The sequence below is a fragment of the Hordeum vulgare genome, chromosome 5H (assembly GCF_904849725.1).
Source record: "Hordeum vulgare subsp. vulgare chromosome 5H, MorexV3_pseudomolecules_assembly, whole genome shotgun sequence".
Taxonomy (NCBI): Eukaryota; Viridiplantae; Streptophyta; class Magnoliopsida; order Poales; family Poaceae; genus Hordeum; species Hordeum vulgare.
In genome coordinates this window covers 454,037,345-454,048,459 of record NC_058522.1, presented here as the reverse complement: position 1 = coordinate 454,048,459, position 11,115 = coordinate 454,037,345, and the positions used below count along the sequence as shown (strand labels likewise).

Below are 11,115 nucleotides of genomic sequence, written 5' to 3'. Positions count from 1 at the left end.
GCCTAAGCCTTAGGCGCCACACTACACATGTGTGGCGCCTAAGGCTTAGGCGCCACACACTCTGTCATGCCTAGAACTGCATATTAATGGAGGAGGAGTTTAAAAATAGTGGTGGAGGAGTTCAGATACATACGTTAAAACATACAACACAAAGCACATAGTAATGGTGGTGGAGTTCAAACATACATACGGTTCTTGAAGTAACTTACGTCCAAAAGTGCATACATAGTGGAGTTTCATAGTAATAAAGCGCGGAACCAAACAAGGTTCAACAACACATAGATTACAAGCATCCGGCTCTATTGGGTCGAGCAAGGCCCCTTACCCTTCTTCTTCTTCCTCTCTTCTTCCTCTTCCTCTTCCCTTTTGCGCAGTTTTGAAGCCTCTTCCTTAACCCTCTCCGTGAAGCGCTGATGCTCCCGCTCTCTCTTTGCTGCGGCCTCTGCCAACATCTTCTTAAAGTTAGCTTCATATTCTTTTTTATGTTTCTCTAGCGTCTTCCTGTCATTCTCCTTTATCCTAGCCTCATATCGCTTATGCTCAAGGAACATTTGCCACTCCTCATCCCTCTTTGCCTTATCCTCCTCATCCTTCTTCTTTCGCGCTTCCGCTGCATCCTCCTCTCTCAACTTCTTTACAGCCCTCTCCATCAACAGCTGCTCCTCACTGGCTGCATCCTTCTCCTCCCCCCACTCCGCTTTTGCCTTGTTCGGCTGAGAAGCGGCCATACCTACAAAACAAGCATCATAGCTCATAGTTAGTAAAATAACACACAAAGGAGCATCAAAAACAACATGATAAAGATAAGTGAAATATGTGACATACGGAAATGGTCCTTGTAGGTATCCACGCATACCAATCCTAGTAAGTCCACCACCTATCCCACCACTGCCTCTAGCACCTTCTTCTATTGTGCCCTATTACACCGCAATCTCCACATTGTGATCTCTCAGTAGGCTCTTGGAATTGGTTGTTCCCCATTTCTCTGCCACCACCATGGCCCCATCCATCCATGTCTCCTCTAAAACGCTTTGTCTTTCGTCTTCCCAGTTTCACAACCTTCCACTCTGGGTCGGGCCATAGTTGTACTCCATGATACTCCGGCCATTGTGATTGGTCAAAGTATGGTTCAAATCTAGGAGCCCATGTATGCTTCGTGGTCATTATCGAGAACTCGGACTCCCTCACGGTTAGTGGATGGTTGACGTCCACATTCCTACTGCGAGCTGCCGTGTACAAATGCGAGCATGCGAGATGAAGCAATCTTGGCCTCCCACAAGAGCAATCACACAAGGATAAAGAAACTTTGAACGCCCTGTTTCCGTGTTGCTGGCCATCGTTTCCCGTTCCTCCGGGCTCATTCACTTCATATGTCCAATCCTCGTTGTTGTACAGGGTAGCTGTTTGGGACTCAGCCTTCCGTGATTGAAATATCATCCATTTGTCAACCTTTGGTGGAAACTGGTACTTATACTTTTTCTTGTTCTCTCCCGCAATCTGATCATCTGTTTCTTGTGAGTACTTTAGAAAGTATGCTCTCAACTTGTCGAATGTGTATTGAACTATTGCCGTCACCAGCAACGCACGGACACCCTTCAACACCCGGTTGAAGCATTCTGCCATGTTACTGGTCATTTGACCATATCTTCGGCCATCTTCGTCATAAGCTCGTGCCCACTGGGCCCGAAGTTCAACGTGCCTGTTAAGAAACTCAAGCCCACCTGCATCAAGTTTTTTGTTTACAAGCAAAGCATTGTACAATCTTGCAAATCGTTTGTCAGAAAATGCTTGACAACAATCCTGAAGATCATCCGCCAACTCCTTGGTACCACATGCCCGGTAGAAGTTTGCACAGAAATGCCTCATGCACCATCGATGATGCAAAGGAGCATGGCCGGGAATGACAATGCCAACCGCGTTAAGTATGCCTTGATGACGATCCGATATGACACATATTTCCCTCTCAAACGGTAATACTTTGGTTCTCAAAATATGCAAGAACCATTCCCAGTTAACATTGTTCTCTGCCTCAACCAAAGCAAAAGCCAAAGGCATCAACCTGTTATTGGCATCACTTGCTATTGCAACCAACAAAGTGCCCTTGAATTGTCCGGTCAAAAACGTGCCATCGATGGAGATGACAGGACGGCAGTGCTGAAAAGCCCTCACACATTGCTCAAATGCCCAAAATGCACGGCCAAATACGCGAACCCTATTTCCATTCTTAATCCTTGTTTTCTCCCCATACGGCTCGACCACATGAACCATGCCCGGGTTAGTGTGGGCAATAGCTCCCAACAACCTAGGTATGCGGTTGTATGCTTCCTCCCAATCACCATACAACATCTTGAATGCGGCTTGCTTTGCTTTCCATGCCTTACCATATTTCACCTCATAGTGAAAGAGGGCTTTCACAAGGTCTTGTACGATTTTTATGCTCATTGTAGGAAGAGAGGAGATGGAGTTGGAAAGCCTATAAGCGATGAACTCGGAGGTTAGTTGTCTATGGCTTTGCGACGATAGGGCACCATCAACCCTCTTGCCTTGACACATGTGAGGCATACAACTGACAATGTTCCATCCTGGCCCTCCTTTCCATGGTCTTGCACGGACAATCCAAGGACAACCTCTATCCTCACAAGCAACCGTGTAACGTAGCTTCATGTTTGAATGAACAACTTTGTGTGGCCTGTAATGCGTAACAGAATATTCATCCAACCACATCTTCAGTTCAAAGAATGTTTCGAACTTTGACCCCGGCAAAATAATATTCTTCCCATGTGTGTCCCGATGAGAAGGTGGCCTAACTCCAAACAATATGCCTTCGCCTCCGTCAACCACGGCTTCATCTGCAAGGCTAAGATCCTCGAACAATGGTGTCCGGTGATCACACTTTAATACCTTCGTGAAAGCTTCAGCCTCCTTTGCCGTGAACCCTTCCTCATCAACTTCTTCATCGGGACCCTCATCGTCAGACTCAGAGGCATACCCACGTGAGTACGGAATGGAACGGTCCATTGTCTCTTGCAAATTATATTTGTCCAAATCACCAAGATTGTTGTCATGAAGAACATTACCATCATCATAGTGCTCATAATTAGCCTGTACCAATGGTTCATGTTCAATGTTGACCTCTTCGTTAGCCTCATACACACAAGAAAGAGGTTCAATGCTGGCCTCTTCGTTGATGGTTGCAGGAATAGCTTCAACAATCGAAGAGGAAACCCGGTTCAAATCCAACAAGTTAGGAACATTTGTTTTCATGGCAAATAACTCTAGAGTCTTGTCTAGTGATTCGGCCACCGTATCCTTGTATGCAAGCCAACGTTGCTCGGAGTTGACACGCATGGTCTTCCAACGAATGTGCATTCCGAATCCCACATTATGCCTACCAGCAAACTCAACTACATCACTAGGGTCCATCCAATTCAAATCCTTTCGGACTTGTTCTAACAATTCAGCATAGCTAGGATACAAATCGAACACCATGTCAAGCTCATCCGGGTCCGGATCAATATTGCCTTTTAAAAAGGCATCCTTGTCCACGTGATGAACATAAACACATGTTCTTCCCATACCTAAACAACAAAACATAGAACCTTTTTATGAGCAATCATACAATTACAATAACCATAGCCTAACTTCCGAATAACCCTAACCCCCTCATAACCCTAACACAACCAAACATCCCTAACCCTAGCCTAACCATAGCCTAACCCTAGCCTAACCCTAAAACAACCATAATGCACACATCCAAACAACCCTAATCCTAACCCCATCATACCCCTTATCCTAACATACAAACAAATAAAACAATATGATATACATCCCACATTTCATGAAAAACTAGGGTTTCCTCAAATTTGCAAAAAAAAGAACACAAAAGATTTTCCTTTGGATGAGAATGAGGGGAGAGGTGGGGATTACCTTAGGGGAGTGATTGGACAACAAATGCCCGCTCCAAACCTTGAGATTTGGTGATGTAGAGAAGGATTTGAGGGAGGGGGCAGTGGCTGGGAGAGGGGCTGGGGGAGGGGAATGAGGGAGGGGGTGGGGAGGGGGGTGGGGAGGGGGCTGGCCCGTGGCTCTGTAAGTCAGTGTGTGGCGCCTAAGGGTCAGGCGCCACACATTACAATGTGTGACGCCTGAGGCTTAGGCGTCACACTGCCTGGGGGTGGGGCCCTCCCTGCCACGTGGTCGGGGGTGTGGCGCCTAACCTCTAGGCGTCACACAGTACAGTGTGGCGCCTAGGTGTCGGGCGCCACACAAAAGGGTCAGGCCGGTGAATTATTTCCCCCTAGGGGTCAATCCGTGAGTTCTTTCGTCCCAGGGGTCATTTTTGTCAATTTTGCCCCACCCAGCACCGATCGGCGGCGCATGTGCGAGACACAATTAATATAGGATAGGATACACAATCTAAAGTCTGCGGGCGACGACGGAGATGTGGGACTGGTGGAAGCGTCATATCAGTTTTATTTTTACTCTCTCCTTTTTATTACGCTATAAGAGACAACCATCTCTGCTCTTTTATTACGCTACTAGCAAAAGGGTCCGTGCGTTGTAACGGGAGAAAAAAAATAACAAACGCTTTTAATCTTTTTATAATCATTTTGATTTATTAAAATAATAAGCTAACTAACTAATGTAGTCAGTCCTATCATATTTTGTTGAGAAATCAACACGTCCATTGTTAATTCCACCATGATGAAAAATTGAGCGGGACAAACAAAGCAAAACAAAGAGGTTACTTGAATTGATCAATTGACCGTTATCTTATTTCACTCATGGGGTAGAGAATGTGGGATCAGATGACAAACTGAAAGTGGTGTTCCATTCTCTGTCTCTACAACAATACAATCTTACATTCAATACATTCATTCATCAGCAAACAAATCCCTACAAAACAAAATTTCTTGCCGGTGCTTGGCACACAGTTGGAGGCATGGGGAGGGGATCTCACTAGATGATGAGTTCCTGCCGGAGGAGGGGATACGATGAGGGGAGCAAGGCTTAGGCGCCTCTATCTGGTCATAAGGAGTCGCCATTGCCGCGCCATAACCTCGGAATTCCCCGTGTGAGCCATGGAGGCCCGCCTCCACCTGCAAGTACTTCGCTCCGCCGCGCCTTATCCGCACGCCGCCGCCGTTCTGCATCGAGCAGACGCATCATCCCCAGTCACTGTAGCTGTGCATTGATTTGATCCAGAAGCTGTGCTCGAGCGCCGAAACGGGGGCAGCAAGCGGACAGAGGTACGGCCGCGGAGGCGGGTGGGTTGAGATCGACAACAGTAGTGGTTGAGGTCGGCCGCGGCGGCGAGTGATGTGGCAGCGGCCTGGGCACAGGCCAGGGTGGACCAGGGTCGACGCGATGCGCTCGAGCGCCGCAACAGAGGCAGTGAGCGGGGAGAGGTACAACCGCGGAGGCGGGTGGGTTGAAATCGACAGCGGTGGCGGTTGAGGTCGGCCGCAGCGGCGAGTGGTGTGGCGGCCTGGGCACAGGCCAGGGTGGCCCAGGATCGACGGGAGGAGGCGATGCGTACGGGTATAATTTTTGCAGCGAATCATTTTTTCCTTTTGCGTTGCAGATAAATGATGGAGCATGGGTTGAATAACAAAAATTACACGGGCTTTTTTTATAAAAATGCCGCGGTGGGTTTTCCGACGGAAGCAATAGACGCTTTATTATTATAGCAAAAGGGCCCGTGCGTTGCAACGGGAGAAAAAATACCACACGCTTTTAATCTTTTTATAATCATTTTGATTTATTAAAATAATAAGCTAACTAACTAATGTAGTCAGTCCGATCCTATTTTGTTGAGAAATCAACCCATCCATTGTTAATTCCACCATGATGTGATATTGAGCGGGACAAGCAAAGCAAAACCAAGAGGCTACGTGAATTGATCAATGGACTGTTATCTTATTTCACTCCTAGAGTAGAGAATGTGGGATCAGATGACAAACTGAAGGTGGTGTTCCATTCTCTGTCTCTACAACAATACAATCTTACATTCAATACATTCATTCATCAGCAAACAAATCTCCACAAAACAAAATTTCTTGCCGGTGCTTGGCACACGGTTGGAGGCATGGGGAGGGGATCTCACCAGATGATGAGTTCCTGCCGGAGGAGGGGATACGATGAGGGGAGCAAGGGTTAGGCGCCTCTATCTGGCCATAAGGAGTCGCCATTGCCGCGCCATAACCTCGGAGTTCCCCGTGTGAGCCATGGAGGCCCGCCTCCACCTGCAAGTACTTCGCTCCGCCGCGCCTTATCTGCGCGCCGCCGCCGTTCTGCATCGAGCAGACGCATCATCCCCAGTCACTGTAGCTGTCGCATTGATTTGATCCAGAAGCTGTGCTCGAGCGTCGAAACGGGGGCAGCAAGCGGGCAGACGTACGGCCGCGGAGGCGGGTGGGTTGAGATCGACAACAGTGGTGGTTGAGGTCGGCCGCGGCGGCGAGTGACGTGGCAGCGGCCTGGGCACAGGCCAGGGTGGACCAGGGTCGACGCGATGCGCTCGAGCGCCGCAACAGAGGCAGTGAGCGGGGAGAGGTACGGCCGCGGAGGCGGGTGGGTTGAGATCGACAGCGGTGGCGATTGAGGTCGGCCGCGACGGCGAGTGGTGTGGCGGCCTAGGCACAGGCGTGGGTGGCCCAGGATCGACGGGAGGAGGCGATGCGTACGGGTATAATTTTTGCAGCGAATCGTTTTTTCCTTTTGCGTTGCAGATAAATGATGAAGCGCGGGTTGAATAACAAAAATTACATGAGCTTTTCTATAAAAATGTCGCAGTGGGTTTTCCGACGGAAGCAATAGCTGCTTTATTATTATAGCAAAAGGGCCCGTGCGTTGCAACGGGAGAAAAAATACCACACGCTTTTAATCTTTTTATAATCATTTTGATTTATTAAAATAATAAGCTAACTAACTAATGTAGTTAGTCCTATCCTATTTTGTTAAGAAATCAACCCATCCATTGTTAATTCCACCATGATGTGATATTGAGCGGGACAAGCAAAGCAAAACCAAGAGGCTACGTGAATTGATCAATGGACTGTTATCTTATTTCACTCATGGGGTAGAGAATGTGGGATCAGATAACAAACTCAAGGTGGTGTTCCATTCTCTGTCTCTACAACAATACAATCTTACATTCAATACATTCATTCATCAGCAAACAAATCCCCACAAAACAAAATTTCTTGCCGGTGCTTGGCACACGGTTGGAGGCATGGGGAGGGGATCTCACCAGATGATGAGTTCCTGCCGGAGGAGGGAATACGATGAGGGGAGCAAGGGTTAGGCGCCTCTATCTAGCCATAAGGAGTCGTTGTTGGCGCGCCATAACCTCGGAGTTCCCCGTGTGAGCCATGGAGGCCCGCCTCCACCTGCAAGTACTTTGCTCCGCCGCGTCGTCAGCACACGCATCATCCCCAGTCACTGTAGTTGTCGCATTGATTTGATCCAGAAGCTGTGCTCGAGCGCCGAAACGGGGGCAGCAAGCGGGCAGAGGTACGACCGCGGAGGCGGGTGGGTTGAGATCGACAACAGTGGTGGTTGAGGTCGGTCGCGGCGGCGAGTGGTGTGACAGCGGCCTGGGCACACGCGAGGGTGGACCAGGGTCGACGCGATGCGCTCGAGCGCTGCAACGAGGGCAGTGAGCGGGGAGAGGTACGGCCGCAGAGGCGGGTGGGTTGAGATCGGCAGCGGTGGCGGTTGAGGTCGGCCGCTGCGGCGAGTGGTGTGGCAGCGGCCTGGGCACAGGCCAGGGTGGACCAGGGTCGACGCGATGTGCTCGAGCGCCGAAACGGGGGCAGCAAGCGGGCAGAGGTACGGCCGCGGAGGCGGGTGGGTTGAGATCAACAACAGTGGTGGTTGAGTTCGGCCGCGGCAGCGAGTGGTGTGGCAGCGGCCTGGGCACAGGTAAGGGTGGACCAGGGTCGACGCGATGCGCTCGAGCGCCGCAACGGGGGCAGTGAGCGGGGAGAGGTACAGCCGCTGAGGCGGGTGGGTTGAGATCGGTAGCGGTGGCGGTTGAGGTCAGCCGCGGCGGCGAGTGGTGTGGCGGCGGCCTGTGCACATGCCAGGGTGGCCCAGGGTCGACGGGAGGAGGCGATGCGTACGGGTATAATTTTTGTAGTGAATCGTTTTTTCCTTTTGCATTGCAGATAAATGATGGAGCGTGGGATGAATAACAAAAATTACAGGGACTTTTTTATAAAAATACCGCGGTGGGTTTTCCGACGGAAGCAATAGCCGTTTTATTATTAGGTATAGATAAGGAGGCTATTTTTGATGTTTGGCTATTCAAGAGACTCTAGTCCTCTCTGCCATAACTTCTTTGCACACGCATTCTTTGCAAGTCGTTGATTCTCTGAATGATCTCTATTTAATTCTATGCGAAATACTTCCTCCATCTCAAAATAACTATCTTAAACTTAGTACAACTTTGTACTAGAGCTAATGCAAAGTTAAGACACTTATTTTGGAACGGAGGGAGTAGTACTTTGTCTATCCTATGATTTTTTGAGCTGTCAGCCTGTTACCTATTGATCAAAGTGCTTACCTGACTGGATTCACATTGTCTAGCAGTAATAGGAGTGATATACCTGATGATATGTTTTTTCATTCTTCCCTTGTATGACATGAGGGAGCTATCAAAACAAACTGTATTGAGTTTTGAAACAAACTGTACAAAGGATACTGAGTTTTGCATTAACCGACTTTTGGTGTTTACTCTATCAGGTAACAGCTGAGAGCCTCTCATAGGAGGAAATTGCAGGGTTGAAGGAAATGTTCCAGACTATGGACACCGATAACAGTGGTGCAATCACATATGATGAGCTCAAAGAAGGCTTGAGAAGATACGGCTCCACATTAAAGGATACTGAGATTCGTGATCTTATGGAAGCAGTGAGTTATCCAAAACCTAATGCTAGCTTGGATTTCTTAATCTTAAATCATCTTGTACCTTAAGTTGCCATAAGTTTAAATCCCTGTGAAGTAGAAGCTTTTAAAGTCTCTTAGGAAACTTGGGTTGCCTCCGGCCAGCTCATTTATTACAAGATTATGAGGAAAGTTGGGAACTAGGCCGCTTAATACGCAAGCTTTTCTTCTTCTTACAGTTGCATCTTTTTGTTGGCGGTTTTCTTTAGGGCCTATATAATTAGGAAGCATGGAGTAGACGTCATGTTACCTTACATCATTCCTTCTGCATGTTATGTTGCAAATAGGGGTACAGAATTGTACTTCTGGTATGCAAAACTGGATTTCTGATAGCAAATGGTATTATCAAATATTGATTCTTTTTAAAAGCACCGTGCATTTGATGTCTCATAAGAATTTGTTCTCATGCACCAGCAGATGCATATATGTGGAAGTTATTTCTTAATTGACTAGTGTAGCAAGTCTGCAGAAATTTACTCTGCTGGCTGATAAGTTCAGCTTGGGCTTGCCGGAGGCTTTGTAAGCATTTTGGTTACATGGTAAAGGAAGAAACTTACATGCCCCTTTTGTACCATTTGGTTCATTAGGCGGATGTGGACAACAGTGGGACCATTGACTATATGGAGTTCATCGCTGCAACATTGCATCTGAATAAACTGGAGCGTGAGGAACATCTAGTGGCAGCCTTTTCATATTTTGACAAAGACGGAAATTCTTACATCACGGTGGATGATCTGCAGCAAGCTTGGCAAGAGCATAACATGCCAGATGCTTTTCTTGATGATGTCATTAAAGAAGCTGACCAGGACAACGTAAGTGTGGTGCTAATTCTATTTATTTATATTTATATATCTATAGATATGGTACATGTCTTGGTTACCTATTAGTCTATTACTGTCTTCCTAGCTGGTATATGCACAATCAGTATTCAGTGCGATGCAATAGAGCTTGTTCAGTAGTTTAGTCTAGACAACAAATAACTTATACCGAGGTTTCAGTCTTTGGAAGAGGAATATAGTCCCTCAACCACCTAGGTTTTAAAACCAGATACTTGCAATTATGATCAAAAAACTTTCTGGGTTTGGAAACATATTATGCTGTCCTTGAAGCTATGCACTCTATTTAAGCAAGCAAGGTTTACGGATTTATTTTTGGAAGTTGAATGGTGCTGCTCCAGAAAATAGTTTGGCCCCGAGAGACTGTCCTCATCAACCAACAGATCTCATTTGTCGCTTATTAATGAATGCTTATGGTCCAGTCAGAGCATCTACAGCCGGACTCCTCATATTTGACCGGGTGGACGCAGGGACCATTGATCGGACAAGAGAGAGAAGGAAAAAAATTAACCCAACCGGACCCTTCATAGTCTCCTTAAATGCCCAGGCTATCCAACACATTGCCCTCATATATAGGGAGTATGAGGTGCGCCAGGGCGTATCCGGTTAGTGGTCCTGCATCCGTCACGTAGGATTTGGCCAACCTTTTTCTCTTTGTTTATTTTCTTTTCTTTCTCTTACTTTACCTCCATCAATCACATGCACGTGGCCAGACGTATATGTAGGGGAAAATGAGTGACATGGCTATGCAAGTGAAATTTTGAAAGATGACCGGTCAGCGTCTGCGGGCGCTTGCGACCGGGCGGGTTTAAGGGGCCGGATTTGCAGGTTGCGGTTGTAGATGCTCTTAGTAACAAAATGAGTTAGTTGCAAGACTTTCTTGTCCTAATTTTGATTTCTTTTGTCGGGATGGCCGCATTGACTTTCTTGTCCTAATTTTGTTTTCTTTTGTCAGGATGGCCGCATTGACTTTCTTGTCCTAATTTTGATTTGTTTTGTCAGGATGGCCGCATTGACTATGGAGAATTTGTTGACATGATGACCAAGGGCAATATGGAAGAAACAGCGCGTGCTAGGCATGTGCGTTTGGTTGCGGAACTGCAAACCAATACCGAACCGAACAGGTCGTATGGTCTGTTCATTCCGTCATTTTTCTAAAAAAATATATAAAGGATGGATTTTATTGATTCAAATTCCGCCATTATTTTGGTGATTGGGAATGTTAGGGAAATCGATAACGCCTTGCCTTTGGTTACATCAATTAAGGCCCTGTTTTTTAAAAAAGTCCTAGGACTTTTTTTAGTCACAACTAAAAAGTCTCTAGTCCCTA

General features: G+C 47.2%; 1 protein-coding gene across 1 annotated transcript; it reads left to right on the top strand.

Annotated features, from left to right (window-relative positions):
- Positions 1-8,781: 8,781 nt before the first annotated feature.
- Positions 8,782-11,023, top strand: LOC123396866 (calcium-dependent protein kinase 5-like). The gene is made up of 4 exons (XM_045091657.1): positions 8,782-8,916; positions 9,537-9,761; positions 10,788-10,865; positions 11,012-11,023. The coding sequence occupies exons 1-4, from the start codon at positions 8,797-8,799 to the stop codon at positions 11,021-11,023; spliced, it is 435 nt and encodes a 144-aa protein (XP_044947592.1). The 5' UTR covers positions 8,782-8,796.
- Positions 11,024-11,115: the final 92 nt, after the last annotated feature.

Bases quoted from the DNA above. Each gene is read 5' to 3' on its own strand.
- LOC123396866 (XM_045091657.1), top strand. From the start codon at position 8,797: ATGTTCCAGACTATGGACACCGATAACAGTGGTGCAATCACATATGAT. The intron at 8,917-9,536 runs GTGAGTTATCCA...TTGGTTCATTAG, and splicing joins TTCGTGATCTTATGGAAGCA to GCGGATGTGGACAACAGTGG. The intron at 9,762-10,787 runs GTAAGTGTGGTG...TTGTTTTGTCAG, and splicing joins AAGAAGCTGACCAGGACAAC to GATGGCCGCATTGACTATGG.